The sequence below is a fragment of the Schistocerca gregaria genome, chromosome 7 (genome assembly GCF_023897955.1).
Source record: "Schistocerca gregaria isolate iqSchGreg1 chromosome 7, iqSchGreg1.2, whole genome shotgun sequence".
Lineage (NCBI taxonomy): Eukaryota > Metazoa > Arthropoda > Insecta > Orthoptera > Acrididae > Schistocerca > Schistocerca gregaria.
In genome coordinates this window covers 273,850,496-273,869,266 of record NC_064926.1, presented here as the reverse complement: position 1 = coordinate 273,869,266, position 18,771 = coordinate 273,850,496, and the positions used below count along the sequence as shown (strand labels likewise).

The 18,771-nt window shown below is 38.6% G+C and overlaps 1 protein-coding gene across 4 annotated transcripts in view; it reads right to left on the bottom strand.

The window, feature by feature from the left end:
• LOC126281453 (myotubularin-related protein 13) overlaps positions 1 to 18,771 on the bottom strand; it is a 202,979-nt gene that overhangs the window by 172,156 nt on the left and 12,052 nt on the right. For all 4 annotated transcript variants that reach the window (XM_049980436.1, XM_049980437.1, XM_049980434.1 and 1 more), the window contains exons 2-5: positions 17,091 to 17,176; positions 16,841 to 16,996; positions 15,982 to 16,134; positions 5,543 to 5,762 (exon numbers count right to left, since the gene is read on the bottom strand). In XM_049980436.1, the coding sequence (XP_049836393.1) occupies positions 5,543 to 5,762; positions 15,982 to 16,134; positions 16,841 to 16,996; positions 17,091 to 17,176 (615 nt within the window). The remainder of the gene's footprint in view (positions 1 to 5,542; positions 5,763 to 15,981; positions 16,135 to 16,840; positions 16,997 to 17,090; positions 17,177 to 18,771) is intronic.

The window sequence follows — 18,771 nt, the reverse complement described above, 5'->3', positions numbered from 1 at the left end:
TATGACACGAGCTTACAAAAACTGCCACAGTGTCTACCAAAATGCATAGACAGAAATGGTGATTACGTCGAAAAATAGCTAAATGTTCAAGATGTAATCTGATGTAAACCATTGTAGAAATAAACAGGTCTATGCACTTATAAAAAAATAGGAGACCTTAGTTTAGGGATTACCCTCGTATTTAACATACTTAAAATATCTAAAAATTTATAGAACCTTTAATCTCAGGCCCTCAGCCCTACTCAGATTCCAGATTTATTTTCTCAAATTTGTGATCAATAGTGACAATGATCCAGATACAAATTTCTTTCATTTTCTTTAAAATTTGGTTCCACAGATGCTAGGAGTCTGTTAAAGGTTAAGACAATTGTTTCACAATGGCGGCTGTTATAAATTTACAAATTTATTTTTGTTCACTACAGGCCTGTTGTGTCATTGTAAACCATGGGGATGATCCAAGGGAAAACTTTAAAAAGTGAAATAAATTTCCTAAAATCCGTACTATCAACTCAACAGCTGGAAGGAGTTTCCACGTGTTTCAACAAATGTCCAATAGTCGGTAATCTCTAGTTACATAAGAGGAAAGGAATCTACAAATACGGATACCACACTGTTAATTTCCATTAAGTTGTAGCATTGATCTGTGATATTTACGAAGTGGCAGGCGTGTTAAACCTATGTAAATGCATCATATGATAAAAGAAAAGTGGTCATTAGTGTGTGTTCCTGCAGCAGGAAGTTTGAAGGACATGTAGCTTCTGTACAAGACACTGCACCCATGACACACTGCATAGTGATTTGAGGGGAGAGGGGGGGGGGGGGGGGGGTTTGCAGCAGTGGAAGAGATTTTGAACGAAAACTGTTGTATTACTGTAAACAAAACGGATACTATTTTGGGTATTAGTGATGGTTTAGCATACAATGCTGTGCACGATTTGCTGCAATTCAATAAAGTGGTTGGAAGACGGGCACTACTTCAGTTAATTATTGATCAAGTCGATACCTGTAAGGAACTTTTCCCTCAGTTTCATGTCAAAGCCAACTGATTTATAGACTGAATTGTTACAAGAGATGAAACCGGGGTGCGCTATCACCAATTTGAAACAAAAAATCAAACAAGGAATGGTGCCACAGCTGATCACTGAAGCAAAAAGAAACACTCTCAACCACGAAAAGTCATGCTCACTCTCTTTTGGAATGCAAAAAGAGTTAATTTTGGAACATTACATGGAAAAGGATTAAAAGTCATCTCACTCCAAGTGACTTTCTGCATTCATATATCTCAAAGAAGCACTGGGAGACCAGCAGTACAGAATCTATGAAGAGGTGAACATCATGGTGCAAGATTGGATGTATTTGCGAAGTCGTGGAATACATGCCTTACACATCATGAGACTGCATTGAAAAATATTGTATATAGATGCACAATAAAAGCATTTCAGTACAACACACATGGCTAGTCATGCTTCGAGCAGATGAGCACATATGAATACAGGGGTTGAATTGAAATGCATTTCATGAGCATCTTAATACAAGGATGATTTAAATGAAGACCTTAATTATTTATTGTTACATGTACGAGATAATAAAGAATAAAGCCCAGGTTGCAATATCAACAATTATGAAAAGGGTAGATGAAAAGATTTTTTGACACTAAAACGGGACGGACGCACGCACACACATCTCTCAACACATGACCACTATCTCCAGCCGCTTCAGCCAGCAGCCGTCATGAGGCTGAGAGGAGTGAGGTGCACAAACATGCAATTAGGAAAGAATATGATGTACAGAAAGAGCACAAGAGCTCAAATAATGTAGAGAGAGAGAGAGAGAGAGAGAGAGAGTGAGTGTGTGTGTGTGTGTGTGTGTGTGTGTGTGTGTGTGTGTGTGTGTTTGTTTGGGAAGAGGGGTGGGGGGGGGGGGGGTGGGGGGACCTTACTGAAAATAGGCAAGGCTAAGGATTAAGAGATTAATAGAGGTCAAGATGAAAGTGAGAATGGGGGATATGCTTCAGGAACTGTTCACATCTTTGTAGAAGGTATCAAAGTAGCAAGAGTACTGAAAAAGCTGTTAACATGCTTAAGTCTGTATTATCAGGTATGCTGCAGGTGGTCAGTTTTGTGAATTGCCACAATTTTGCAGCGGCGACTTGTGTAAGTAGACAGCTGGTTAGTTATCACCTGCACAGAACTCACAACATTTCACAGCATATCCTATGAAAGATTGGGTCACAGACATAAGCACTAATGGAAATGACCAATATTATAAATGTGTGGTATTTCAGCAGATTGAAACAAGCAATAGAAATACTTTAGAAAGTGTGGAAACAAAACTATTCTTATGATCTAGTTGATAATTTAGTTGTGTCACTGCACAAAAGGTCTTTGTTGTCTTGGTGCAACTTCATTATTTCACCAACATCACAAACCCTGAGGCAGTCTTATAAATTGTCTCTAGTATGCAGCAATTTTATTTACACATGCAATGACACCCAACTAATCCAGTTTTAACTGGTTCTGATCTTGATTTTTTTTCAGCCCAACTTATTCTAACGCCATCTGAAAATTGCAATAGCATCAATTACAGTTACTACTGGATCAATCACACAAAACTGAAACTGAGAATAAAGTTACAATACATTAATTAACAATTGTTTTTGGATCCACCATCCTATGTAAAATTTTAATAATTTTCTCCTGGTATCCAAAATTAGCAATTTTCAGCAAAAGTGTATTTAAATGTTATCACAAGTACAGTGAAAAAATTAAGGCCAGTTTTATGAGATGTGTGAGGAAAGTAATGAGACTGACAACACTGTTTTGAGTGATTCGGCAACACTGTATTGTTCTACTTGTGTAGACCAATGTGTTAATCCCTTCGACATGCTTCTTTCGAGTGTCAGCTTGGTAAAGCCATCGCATTACTTTTGAGAGCGCCATCAGTGAAGTTGTGTTTTTGTTGTGCATTACACAGAATTTAGAGCAATGTTATGCTATCAAATTTTTTGTTACATTTGGGAAATTTCCGAGTGTGACCTCTGAAAAGTTGAAACAGGCTCAAGGGGAACATTCCTTATCAATGGCACTAATTTTTCACCACCACAAATCATTTTTGGAAGGCCGAGAACACACTAAAGATGAACCTCACTCAGGGAGACCTTCAACTTAAAAACCAACGAAAATATCAAACGTGTGCATGCTGTTGTGAGATCAGATTGATGCTTAACAATAAGGATGATGGGTGACCTGTTACACACTTTCATTGCACATCAAATTCTGACCGAAGATTTGCACATGTGAAAGGTTTGTGCCAAAATACCTCACAAGTGAGTAGAAGAACAACTGAAGAAACATTTGCATTGAGATTCTTGAGGGAATTGCAAATGACCACATATGGTTCAGTAGTGTGATCACAAGTGACAAATCCTGAAATTTTTAGCATGATGCTGAGACAAAGTGGTAAAGTAAGAAGTGGTACATCGAGACCATCTCGACTGAAAAAAGTGCAAATGAGCAAATCAAAGATCAAAACCATGCTGATTAGCTTTTTTGAGAGTAGGGGTTCCTTGTATAAAGAATTTGTTCCTTCAGAACCAACTGTCAACCAAGTGTTTTACAAAAACATACTTGAAACGGTCAGTAAAATGGTGAATTGAGTGAAACCAGACACTGCAGACAAGTGGAAGCTACATTGTGCAATGCCCCTTGTCATACGGATACTTCCATCATGGAATTTTTGGTCTCAAAAGACATCTCTGTTGTCCCACAGCCACCCTATACAACTGATCTGATTCCTTGTGACTTTTTTCTTTTCCAGGAATTGAAAACTGTCTTAAAAAGGACTTCATTTTGGAGCACATTCAAAAGAATGTGACCAATGTGTAAACAGCCCAACCACTTGAAGCCTTTCAGTGCTGCTACCAAGATTGGAATGACTATCTGTCGGTTTACAGCTTTTACCACAAGGTGTAAGCATAAGCATATAACATGCGATAAAAACTTTGATCCATAAAAAGATCAATCTCATTACTTTACTCACACACCTCATATGTCTTAACACAGAGGAACACAACAAGGAATAAATTTAAGCACTGGGAGTATTTTAAACCAGAATACTAAAAGCAATATTCAGATTTTGAAGATTCCAGCCGTAACAGAATAATGTGATTTGTTTAACAAATAAGCAAAACATATACGATGGAAATTATTCAAGCATCTGTACAAAAATGCACACATTCCAATAAGGAGGTTGAAAAACTCTATGGAGAATTACAGAAGCTGCTAAATGATAGAAAATCCCACAAGATTATAGGGGGAGGGGGGGGGGGGGTTAGAACTATAAACTTTTGATATGTTCACATAACAAAAATCATTTGCGTCTTCGGGAGTAGTTGAGAGCATATAAGTTACTGAAAAGCAAGTATCCTTGCTTTCCAGCAGCAGATAGTATATCTTCCCAAATAGATCTCACAAAATAAAGATGGGAAATTGGAGAAATTACAGCTTATATAATAGCTTACCAATAGTTGTCCATCTCACATACCATTCATATTCCCCAAATAGAAGAGGAAAAGGATTGGAAGACATGGGTGGTGTGTTACGATATGATAGTGGTGCCAAGAAGTACATGCATCATAAGGTAGACTGAGGATTATAGATGTATATTTATCTCTCAATAAACAGTTCTCTACATTTAACCAACCAGATTTGGTGTGAACTCTTGTCACTTTTCATCCCATACTTTCCATTACAATTACCTTGGCATTACTGTTGTAAACAGACTAGGCGTACTCCCTTAGGGAAACATACTCGGATCATAGGTGATTTCATTACTGGTTTTGACTTACTTCCAAGATATCATCAGGTGATTTGAATATTTTTCCTACGCTGCCCTCCATGGGTCACAGGCAATCACGTGCAACCTTCAGCTTGCTCTCTGGCAGCTGCAGGTAGTGTAGGCTACCCACCAGGGGGCCCAATTGCATACATTCTGTGCATGTGCAAGGCACTTGGCCACTCCTATCCACATGTACTCAAGCCAGTGCAGTAAGACTGCGTAGGCTGACAACCAACATGTCAGCGGTTTGCCCACCCCTGAACCACTGTGCCTGTGAGTGCTCCACTCCCCACCAGCTGGCACGTGAGCTGTAACATCCTGCATTACATAGTAACTCACCAACTGCAGAGGTCTCTTCAGTTGAAGAGTTACACAGTAAATGTGGACAGGTACACAAACAAGACTGAAAACTTTGCTAGCTTTTGGTCAAATGACTCTAACGTGAACTCTTGCCTCTCATAGACAATACTCTTACCAACTGACCTATCCAGGAAAGCTTCACAGGCTGTCTCAAAGGTTTTTACCTATAATGCGCTCCTAAGCTAATGATCACCATACTAATTTCCAGCATCTCCTTATGATAGAAGGTTCACATAACACGCAAAACATCATAGTTACTAGCGGAACTCAAATTACATAATACACATATTTGAAGTAAATCTCAATATCATATAACTAAAGAATAGAAGATGTCTCATTATCTTACCCAGTTGTTGAAAAAGCAAATTAACAGATGTGTGTGTAACAGGCAGTGAAGGACTGATTGGAGGTTGCAAAGCCTGGCGATCACCAGCTCCGATGCTGAATCGAACTTGTGGGCCTCCAGGGGGTGGAACTTGAATGCATCCTAAAATATTGCCCACCAAGGTCTCCAAAGGAACTGCAATGTTCTCCACATACACAGTGTAAATAATTCCCAAGCAGCTCTGGAATTAAAAAGTACAGAGAAATAAACTTCAAAACTATCATATGTTAAATAGTGGAAGCTCAAAAACATAACAAAATACATTTTTTTACATGTGAAATGTCATCATTTTTTCACTTACTACTGGCTGCATTTGTTGCTATAGGCACACTTTAATTCCTAAGTAAGAGAGATATTCTTCAATGAATTTTGCACAGCATACAAACTATAGTTACATATTAAAAACAAAGATTCCAAGACTTACCAAGCGGGAAAGCGCCGGCAGACAGGCACATGAACAAAACACACAAACACACACACAGAATTACGAGCTTTCGCAACTGGCAGTTGCTTCGTCAGGAAAGAGGGAGGGAGAGGGAAAAATGAAAGGATGTGGGTTTTAAGGGAGAGGGTAAGGAGTCATTCCAATCCCGGGAGCGGAAAGACTTCCCTTAGGGGATAAAAAGGACAGGTGTACACTCGCGCGCGCACACACACACACACACATATCCATCCGCACATACACAGTCTGTGTATGTGCGGATGGATATGTGTGTGTGTGTGTGTGTGTGTGTGTGTGTGTGTGTGTGTGTGTGTGTGCGCGAGTGTACACCTGTCCTTTTTATCCCCTAAGGGAAGTCTTTCCGCTCCCGGGATTGGAATGACTCCTTACCCTCTCCCTTAAAACCCACATCCTTTCATTTTTCCCTCTCCCTCCCTCTTTCCTGACGAAGCAACTGCCAGTTGCGAAAGCTCGTAATTCTGTGTGTGTGTTTGTGTGTTTTGTTCATGTGCCTGTCTGCCGGCGCTTTCCCGCTTGGTAAGTCTTGGAATCTTTGTTTTTAATATATTTTTCCCATGTGGAAGTTTCTTTCTGTTTTATTTACAAACTATAGTTACATGTGTATGAAACTCTAGAGTTTATTTAATTTATGAAAAAAATGAATAGACTGTTACATATTAAACTTCTTGTTTAGAAAAACTCAAATTTTATAGTTAATTATCTCAATTATAACCATAGTTTTTAATAGATTTGGAAAATTCTAGAGTTGCATACACCTGTAAGTACTGCTTGCATGCTGTGCAAAATTTATCGAAGAATGTCTCTTATTAGGAAGAAAAGTGCACCTATAGAAACAAATGCAGCCAGTAGTAAGTGAAAAACTGGTGAATTTCACATGTAAAAAAAAGTATTTTGCTACATTTTTGAACTTCCACTGCTATAAGTGTGAGTCCTCAATGCTTCCTGGTCATGCTGACAAAGTTTTATGAATTTATTTGTAAAAGTATAGACAGTAGAAATTAAAATGACCTGTGGTGCCTCTCCTGCTCCAAGTTGGCCCGTTTGACGTCCTATCCCCCTTAAGGGGATATGAACATTTCAGTGTAAATTAAGTTATAAAATGTGGTAAAAATGTAATACATTATCTGTTACTATTAAATATTTTGAAGTTCTGGGGTAAAAAAAATTGAAACAATTGCTACCATACATGGAAATAAAATCTTGATCAGTTCTGACCAATTAACACATCGTGTCCCAATAAAGATATTGTACAGTAATTATCACGGCAGGCTAACCACGAAAATTCCCGTGTTCTGTACTTCCACAATTACAGTTATGATTCTGTAATGAATTCAATAATGCCAATTTCTTTTTTTCTTTCCAGACAAATGTCATTGCTAACTTTACCTTCCACTGACTGCCGCTCAATAAGACACTAAATCTGAACATAGGGGCCTCTCAGATTTCCTGGTGGCAGTACAGATGAGTTTCCTACTAATGTGATGCATCCACAGGTGTTATTTTCTTTTGGGTAAAAATAACATCCCTGCAATATCAAAGTAATTAAAATTCAACTGCTGATCCTGAGCCGCCAATCTTAAGTGACTATGGATCCAACACTAGGAACATAAGGTTTATACAAAAGGAAACTTAAGTGCAGAAATTGGGTCATGGTTCACCCTCTTCTCTTGGAATATGGTTCAAATGGCTCTGAGCACTATAGGACTAAACAGCTTTGGTCATCAGTCCCCTAGAACTTAGAACTACTTAAACCTAACTAACCTAAGGACATCACACACATCCATGCCACGAGGCAGGATTCGAACCTGCGACCGTAGCAGTCGCGCGGTTCCGGACTGCGCGCCTAGAACCGCGAGACCACCGCGGCCGGCTCTTGGAATATGAAGCTCAGACCTTTGCTTTTGGTCATGAACTGACAAGTGGTCACACGCATAATTTTTGAAGATGGAAGGGAAGGGAAGAAAAGCAAGGTTTATATATCATGCAATCAAATTTTGTATCAAAAATAAAGCCCAGTTGAGAAAACTATCAAAGGAGGGAAAATCTTTAGTTTTGCCAATACACTCATACGCCATCTGCACAGTCTAACTTGATAATCTGTGTACAAGATGATGGGAGTGACCATAAGGGATTTCATCTATTCCACCATCCCTAGCATCCCCCTCAAAGAACGTCAAGCTACACAGCATACATGGTAAAAGTACAGAACATTACCATGCTATCGAAAGTATTGGTTTGGTACACAAGTTCATAATGTTTTTTCGTAAGTTTAATTAACACAACAAAGATGCATAACAGAGACTTTAGTTATCAATAATATATTCTCCTTCACTACTTACAACAGTCTGCTACTTGCTGGCATCACTTTTCATTTTTGATTCTGTGACTGTAAAAGTCACATGGTTTCGAGACGAACTCGGCAAGCCATGTTCGAAGTGCATTCTCATCCAGAAAGGAAGTTCTTTGAAGGCTACTCAATGCAGAGCATAAAAAGTGAAAAATCTGGGGGCCTAAGACCAGTTGGGTATGGTGGGTGCACAATGACTTCCCACCTCAACTCATATATAGGGTTTTTTGTCAGTCTAACAGAATGTGGGCAGGTGTAATAATGGAGTAGCATCACTTCACATAGTACTTCTGGTCATTTTTCAAATGCCAGGAGTGATGGATACGTCTCAGGAAAGCAATTCGTAGTGCAACACTCCGTCGCAGTTCTACCACGTGGATTTCATTACCATCTGTGGATGCGAGCACGTCTCTATATAGCTGCTTTGTTTGGACTCAACCATTCCTGTCTTTTCCTCATGTCAGCATAAAGACACCATTTCTTGCCACCAGTTACAGGGCAGGAATGGCTGGTGTTGTTCACGAGCCAACTGATTACAAGCAACCAGAGATGCACCCAGTGACTTTTGGGATTTTGGCTTAGGTCATGCAGTACCTGTACACACGATTTTTTGAGCATTCCCCACTGCTTGCAAATGTCAGATGATGATGGAATGATCACAGTTCATCAAATTTGCCAGTTTCTGCATACACAGACTTAGATAATTGTGGATTAATGCATTTAAACGATTTTCATCACACCCCGAAAGTCTTCCTTCACATGGAAACTCACTCACGTCAAAATGATCCTCCTTAAAATAACAAAACCATTTTCTTGCCATGCTCTGTGCAGTGGCATTATCCCCATACACAGTGCAAATGTTTCTGGTTCCTCTGCTGCTGTCACTCTGCTACTGAACTAAAATATGTCTGAAGTGTTTCAATTTCTCCACTTGGTAGGCCATTTTCTAGCATCTATAGCTCCACTCACTATCTCTAATACAAAATGATCATATGTAAGCTCACACAGCAACAATGAACTACAAATAAAAACTGACAATCAGCAACCATAATACCAATGTGCAAAACAAAAACACTATGCACTTATGCACCAACCTAATATTACTCACTTCCATGAGAAGGAAAGGGAGACAGGTTGGGGAAGGTTAAAGAGGAACCTCAATCTTTGAGACTCTGGAAGTACAAGCACATTCAATCTAATTCTCCTTGAAATCAGCCATCTACATAACAAAATGCCTCACGTCACCTAAATAAGTTGTCCAGCCTGTTGTCAAATACAGTATCTCAAAGCTGGTGACTGTCCCCATCACTACCACAACTAGCATCTGCAATACTGCCAACAACCCCCCACCCCCACCCCCCCCCACCCCCCCCCACCACCAAGACGAGCCTGTCCTCACCATCTAACTTCCGAGTCCCAACACATCTCCCATGCAAGCACAAGCACAACCACAACCACTTTCAGACTCACAATCCTGGAGCTCTTTCAGTCTTAAACCTCTCCCTTAAATCCTCCTCCACTACTGAAACATTTGTTCTTTCCAAAAACCTAACCTTCATGCCCAAATTCAATCATACTTCCATTCCATATCTTCTCATTTATCCATAACCTCATCAGGAAATACCATTTCAGCATCCAATCCTAACCCACAACCAACAAAGGGAACACTAAATCCTGCATAGAACATTTATAACCCAAATCCCAAAAGGATCATCATCATCATCATCATCATCATCATCATCATCATGTTCCCCAAAACCACCCTGTCTCGGAATACCTCACTTCAAGCACTGCCTGTCAATCATTCCTGAAAAATATCACCAAAACCCCAAATCTTCCTCGGGCTGAGTCCCTTGCTATCTATGACCTGATGGCACATCATTGTCATCCTCCTCCTCGTGGATAAAGTCTCCATGACTGAAAGACATGACCTTGAGGACTTGGTGGCAGAGGAGCAATGTCACCTCTCTGACATCTCAAAATACAAAACTGTTCCTAGTGACATTATTCCGTAAAACAGACTGAGCTGCAGAAAACACTTAAAACCACACGCCCATAAAAGGACTTTGTTTCCATATAATTCTTACCCCTCTTGATCTGTGCAGCTTCACTTTTTACTTACGTCCTAAAAAAAACACAAAAACAACCATCCTGGCCACCTCATAGTAACTGTCTTCAAAGCCAACACTGAACACATCTCAGTCACAGCAGTCTCAGTACTTCCAACATCATGCACAGCCTCTCAATACTATATACACCAACAACTTCCCGGAATACCTCAAATCCATCACCTTCCCTCTCCCACCTGGAACCCTCCTCATCAGTATCAATGAGACCTCACTCAACACAAACATCCTCACATTAATATACATCTATACTATGCAAGCCACCTTATGACTCGTGGCAGAGATTATTTCTGGTGCCACTATTTTATTTCCCTTTCCTTGTTACTTTCAGAAATGGCACATGGGAAGAATGATCATCAGCAAAACCTCCTTGTTAGCTTTAATTTCTCAGATTTTCTCATTGTGGTGATTTTGCAAGATATGTGGGAGGAAGTAATATCTTACCTGACTTTTCCCAGAATGTACTCTCTCCAAATTTCAATGACAAATCTGTCTGTGATGCACAATGCCTCTCTTGTAATGTCTGCTCCTGGAGTTTGTTTAACATCTCCATAACACTAACACCAACTAAATGATCCTGTGACAAAATGTGTCACTCTTCATTGGATGTTGTCTGTCTCTTCCATTAATTCCAGTTGATAAATATCCCAGACTGACAAGCAATACTCAAAAATTGGCCAAGCAATTGTTTTGTAAGCAACTTCTTTTGTGAATGAATTACATTTCTCTAAGGTCCTTCCTAAGAATCTCAGCCTAGCAGCCATTTTCTACTATTTTTTTACATGTTTTTTTCAATTTACATTGTTCTGGTATTTTATGGTGTTATTGTTTCTAGCGATATGTCATCTGTAGTTCAATTTTACAGCACTATATTACTTCATCTATTTATGTGCAATATCTTAAATTTATTTGCTTTCAGGGTCAACTGCCACAGCCTGCACCATTCATCAATCCTCTGCAGGTATTCCATCAGTTTGCTATAGTCTTCTGGTGTTGCTGCCTTGTACAACTGCATCATCTGTGAAGAGCCTGGTGGAGCTTCTAAGATTATCCACATCTTTTACATACATAGTAAACAGTAACGGTCTTGTCACACTTCCTGGACGTTCTCTAGAAATTACATTTATACCTGTTGAATTTGCTCCAATAAGAGTGATGTGTTGATTTCTATCTTCAAGAAAGTTCCAAATTCAGTCACAAATCCAGCCTGATACTCAGTAAGTCCACTGGAGGCCCAAACCACACAATAATCCGGGGTTCATTGTAAGGCGGCAGTGGGGTAGGTGGAGTGCTGTGGCCTGTTGCAGGGTTGTGAACCACTGAGGGCTATGGCGGGACAAAGCCTCTCTGTCGTTTCTAGGTCTCCAGTTTGATACATACACAAATACCCTTCCTTCAGTGATGTACAATAAACTACTGCTAGATGGGGAGAAAGTTCTTTTGCACGATTTCTACAGGATACTGCAGGCATCTCAGCTAGTCCAGATGGTTTGCATTAGTAGGCAATTGTATTTGCTATTCTATTCTGCAATTACTTACCTTAATATCTGCCATTTAAGCATTTATGCAAAGATAGAAAGGCAAGACTGTATTAAGATCTTCCACAATTAAACAGTTTCTGAAGACTGAATTCAGTATTTCAGTCTCATAACCATACATATCTGCCTCTCCCAACTGGCACCTGAAAGTCTTCATAAAACCTCATGTACCATCACCTTACCCCTAACTACTTCCCTTTTGAGGTCCAGATCTAAAAACAAATCAGGGGGGTCTGCTACAAGACCCACGATGGCTCCATCTTTTGTCAACTTTCTTATTGGTCACATGGAAGAGGCAATCATTAAGACCAAGATGTTGTGCCCACTGGCTTGGTTCAAATTTATAGATTTACTGACAATGGTTTTGTGGTCTGGACTTAAGATGAAGTTCCTGCTCCTGTGAAACTTACCCCGTGCAGTCACCCAAAACCACTTGCTCCAGTCCCCAATTTGTGAATGTTGCGCATGATGATCATCAATTACATTGTGTTCACTGCACAGCATTTTACCTAGAAATTACCACCATTAAACTGGCTGAGTGCATTAATGGACACAGAAGAACTGCCCAACTTGGGGCATCCACTACCCAGATACCACGGACCTCAGTGCCTGCTAAATCATGTGGGTCATTTTCCCCACCTGATACAAGATTCTCTCTCTCTCTCTCTCTCTCTCTCTCACTCACTCACTCACTCACTCACTCACACCTTTCTTCTTCATTAAATGTTTATGATTTATCCCTATTATTTTCTTCCTTGCTTTGTTTCTTTCATCTTTGTTTCCTTCCTCACCTCTTTTTCATCCCCACCCTCCTCCTGGTTCTTGTTGCAATCTCATTTTCAACGTTCCTCAAACCATCTATCTCTCCTCCACAAGGGAAGAACCAATGGTTCCGAAAACTACAATAGTGTTGGGCCATTTACTTTAAAAAGTGTCTATCAGCGTAACAAAAATATTGGCCAGTAATCCTAAATCATTATATACAACCAATTTTCTTAAAAAAGAAAACCACACATCACAAGGAAAGCAGCTTGGTTCTCAATCATACCACAGTCAAGTCACTTGTAAAGAAAGGAAGTTAAACTTACTTTTCAAAACTGTCAAACCATGGTAACTCCAAAGCAAAAGTGGTTAACCTAGCTATCTATAGAAACTTTGATTGTAAAAGAGTTTTAAATTTTCAGTGATGTACTTACTTAACTGTAACTGAATGATGGAATATTTTGGACTTATGTAAGCAACAGCTTATTTCTACTAAAAAGCAAATAAAGCTGTTAGAGTGTATTTAAGAGATGAAAATAATTTGACATTACTCCTAAAACCCTAATACAAATCCAACTGGTTCAGAACCAGTGAAGTAATAGCTACTGAGCTTGCCCTTTATAGTGCCCATAATGTGGTCAAGGGACATCTCCCTACCAGTCAAAACCATGCTATTGAGCCTAGGAAGAGGTTTTTATACCTTAAGACAATAACATGTAGATACAAAAAGCTGATGCATTGTCATCCATATTACTTAACCTTGTCCTTGCAAAAGCTGTATTTGAGGTGAAAAATATAGGAAAGGGCATCAATCAGAATGGAAATTTGCAATTGCTAGCATATGCAGATGATACGACAGCTACACCCGAGTCAGCAGAAGATATGATAAAAACAGTGGTGGACCTGAGCAGTGGTGCAGAAAAGTGGGCTTGAGAATAAACCTAGAAAAACCGAAAATGACATAGCAAAGAAGAAGAATGAACCATGACATGCTTGGGGATTTACAGGTGGGAGATATGAAACCAAATATAAGTGAGAAATTTAAATACTTGGGATCACACTTCAACCAGAGAAATAATGTCTACCTAAAAGTGAACTAACAAATCATTAATGCTTACAGATCACGTAACAGCATAAAATCAAAACTGAAATCAAGGCTAATCTCAATGAAAGTTAAAATGGAATGAGTAGCACCAGGAGCAAGAGAAAAATACTGATGGCATTTGAGAGGAAGATCATGTGGAAGATTTTTGGGCTAGCAAAGGAAGAATAATGGTGTAACAGAACAAACAATGAAGAAATATATCCAATTATGAATCAGCCCAATACTATACAATCAGCAAAGTTTAAGAGATTATGATGCTGTTTCAAAATAATGGTCAGAGGGTAAGCGCACCCCCCACCCCCCACCCCCACGGGAAGACCAAGAACAAGAAGGGAGTATGAACTACAGGACAACCTGAAACAACTAGGACTCACAAAAAAAACTGAATGGAAGATTCACAGAATAACATCTGATGGAAGCAGTTTGTACAGTCAGCATATGATCCACAACGTCCCTAAGCACCTGTGAAGTTATTAAGTATGTTAATGTCTAATGGATTGTGAAATCACTCCTAAATTAATTTTGTTAATTCTAGTATTTTGCGACAGATTAAAAGAACATACTAATGATAAATAAATAAACGACTTTCAAATCATGTAATGCTATCAAATTTTATCTCCTATTTAACAGAACGAAGCTGAAGCTGTCCACTTGAATGAACTGTACACCATTGACTCTTAACTAAACTAGTGTTTGAAAAATATTCTGGTGTACAACCAAAAGCAACTGTAGCTGGAACAGGCATTTGAAAAAAAAATTAATCATTTGTCAATTAAATTTATTTCACTTTTTATAATTTTCATACTATCTTTCTGGCTTACTTCCTTCCGCCTCTCCCCTCCCCTCCCCTCTCCCTCAGATTGGCCCATCTCAGCCAAAGCTGCCGTATCACTGAATGACTCTGAAGTACTCCAGAAGAGAATAAGAGAAGTTTCCTCAAGCGAGCCTTTCAGCTGGGATTTGAAGATCTAAGATTCATCACTCACATTTTCAGTTCTGCTGGGGGAAAAAAAAGAACTTGTATAATGAATCTCATCTTTCTGCAAAATGTTGTTCTGCCCAGTGCCAATAAATAAACACTGTAAATCCTTTTGAATCAGTCCATATTACTAGCCACAAATCTCACAAGGGATTATACTTATATGGATGTTGGAGTCAGGATTACAAGACTCTAAAGAAACAGCTTGCACAAAATTCACAAACTGGGCACACAAGATTGTTCGTGTCACCCATTTCCACACTAAGAATATCTTTTGTAATGTAGTGTGTTTCCCCAAAACATAGTACCATAGGTCACAGTAAGGCGAAAAAAAGCATGGAGATTATTTTTATGCTGAAGAAAATAGCAATCTGTTATAGGAAAAGCTTCTGGCTTTGATAAACCATAACTTTACACCTTTCTTCAGTTCTTTTCATTTTATTATGTTTGACTCCAATATGTAAATTGTACAACTTTGTTGTTATGTAACTTTCCACAATAACACCACCTATTCCACTGTCAGTACCATCATCCCCTTTGCACTTCTCCACTCATCCCCCACCATGTTCTGATCCTGTGCTAATCATGTGGCAGGTGTACAACTGGCGTGCATGTCACAGTGTGTGGTTATTTGCATATATTCACATCCAATTGCATCCACTCATCCAGGCCACTTTTATTTGCCTCACCCTGTATTACATAAATCTGTGATAGGTCCAATTCAAAAGCAAAATTTTACAACGTCAGAGATGATATTTGCAAGTGAATGCGTATCTATTACCGATAACAGAACAAATGGTAAAAATATTTAATGCACAGAAAATATTTATTTCAAATAATCAGTACACCACAAACTTAAATTTTCAGGTGTTAATTCAAACAATGTACGCCTAGGCACTCTATAGCCAAAGTGTGGCACCAAGGGAGATGTCACATACGTAAAGAGTTCTAATACCTTACAATTTTGTAGAGCTTATGTCAGTTCTTCATGTGACAAACTAATCATAATATCACTATAAAATTTAGCTATCTATATTGCTATTACACATATTCAAAACAGTGGCTAAAATATCATCTTACCCTGAAAGTTTCTATGTAGTCCAATCGTGACACAAGTACCAAACATTTTGGGGCATACATTATGCTATGGTGTGTGATAGTCGGTATACTGCGTGTCAGACTGCCAGTCAGGGCCCTTGGATGGGCGTTCTCCCCTTCCACAGTGTCTTCTTCCTGTAACAATAAAACACATGCATGTAAAATGTAAGCAACATACAGTTTTAAACAAACTAACAGAAAATAACATAAGCCCATCACTGTGTAATTGTAACAAAGAAGTTATGTAGCCTGTTTGTTAAAAATTATTCTATACAAAATTGAGCCAAATAAAAACAACGTTATTTACCACCACCATTGAAAGCTACCCTCAGTTCCCTCTTGCCGTGCACACAACCACTACACACACTTCCTAACATCAATAACCTGAATACACATATGCAATGGTGCATAAGTTCAAACTGCATACTGTACCAAAACTTGAAACCATTTACCTGCTTCATTGAGCACTGGTCACAAGAGCATAACTATGAAATTCAAATTTCTGGATTCTCATTTTCTCATTAACAACTAACTTTTTCTTAAACAGAATGTAGGACACTGTCAAAGCTTAAAATTATAGATAAATTTGGCGTAAGAAGTTCACCAAGAACATTTAATACAATGTAAAAGGGTAATGAGGTTTAGTATTCACCCACGCCCCTGTATTTTTGAACTGTTCCCTTCCTGCGTGATTCTTCATGAAATTCTGATGTTTCTATGACTGTAGGGGTTAAACAGATATAAATTGCTTGTAATCTGTAGACACTATATTATTTATTTGGCAATTAAAGTTATTTGTTAAGTACAACTACACAATGGAAACATTATATAATTAACATACCTCGTCTACAGGTTTGCTTGGAGTAATAGCAACAGTCTCGTTGAAACAAAGGCAAGCGCAATAATGTCGATTTGCATCTATGTCTGTAAGTACAGAAACAAAGAACTTTGGTTCCTGTCTCTCTGTTGACAAGGCCCATCCCTGAGGCTGGCAAAACTAGAAAGAAAGAAAATTCTAATGAGAACCTGAAATGAAAATTGGCCTAGGGAGTAAGTATCAGTAAATGAACTGTAAATGTGAAGGAACATACCCATTCTATGCCTTCAATAAATGGTGTATCACTCCAGTCTTTCTCTGGAAACCTCTGGAGAATAATACCACTACTTATTCCACTTCCTGCCAAAAAGTTAAAAAACAAAAAAGTATAGTACAGGAAAATTTTAAATCCAGTGTATTAGAATCTAAGTCCACTAAAACACACACAGACACACAGACTTTGTGAATGTATTAAAATTACTAAATATAATTATTATTCCAATTTAACAATGTATTTACATTTTTCAGTAACGCAAGCTTGGAAACCAAATTTAATTTTCATTCTACTTTTATGTCCATCACTCACAACTTTTTTCAATTTCTTACTCAAATTAATGTCTGAATCCCTTGTATCCTTGAGACCGACGTTCTCCCCTTTTTCTTCCTTCCTTGTGGTTCCAATTCCACGATCCATCATGGCAATCTCTCCTCCGACATCCTTTTCGAAAGTCCATAGCATGTGCATTGTTTTTCTTCCCCACAAAATCAATACTCAAATTTGTTACATCCATTTTCTTCCCAATGACTTCATTTGTGACCCTTTCCCCAATTGGATATCCCTGCAGACCATCTCCAGTAGCCCTTTCAGTTGCATAAACCTTTCCATTAACTGGGATTTAATTTTCCATACTTCATAATGCTTCTAATAATAATTTGGAAGATGTTTTCCAGTTTTACAACTTGTTCCTGGTGTATGGGTTTAAAATAATAACTTGCAAACTTGTGTAGTACATCACACTATCAGGGCCACACCAAATTTTCAACATCAAGAGTTCTAATATCTGAAGAACTATACTAACTGAAAACTACACAAGCCAGAAATGTCAACAGTATACATAATGCGTCAAGGAAGCAAACGGAGAGAGAGCTACGCCTAAACAAGCAACTTTCTGCAAGTGGCTGAATATTAGGTAGTCTGATGTCTAAACAAGTGAATACACAAGGTTCAATCAGCAATTGCATTACCTTCTCATCTCGCTCACTAGGGTATCTTTCCAACAAGCATGGCACGGACATCCCCTGTAGGTGGCCAAATTGATCATTTCGCTGGCTGCCAGCACTGTTGGTTCCACATCCTTTGTTACAATGGCATTATTGGCAGGTGCGGATACCAAATCCATGCCCAATTTAATGGGCACACAAGGATGATAATGCCGAGGTCTATGTCTAAAATGCTTAAAAAGGGTTAAAGAAGTTTCTACTTCTTCTCCCTGAACTACAATTCTGTTCCCAAATATCTCCTGGCTTTCTTTACTACTTACTCTACACACAGATTAAATAGTTTTATGGACATGCTGCAACCTTGTCTCATTCCCTTCTCAACAACTGACTTTCTCTTTCTTATACTACTGTATGATAGATCTCACTACAAATCAATAGGACATAAAGCATTTAGTGTATTGTTCAATATTAGTAGCTGCTTTCATTATTAATCTTATAATTACATTCACATTTATTCATTTCACAGTCATTATTCCTTATCCAACACTATTTGGAATAATTACATGCCCTGTAAATGACAAATTACTTATCCTATTTCATTTACAAAAGTACGAGTCTGAAATTTCATGAAGCATGTTGTTCTTTCATTGAAACAACCATTTCTAATCCAGGAAGATTGACAGTTAACTCAAATGAGACTGCTTCGCAAAATTGAAAAATACTATGTGTTGTCA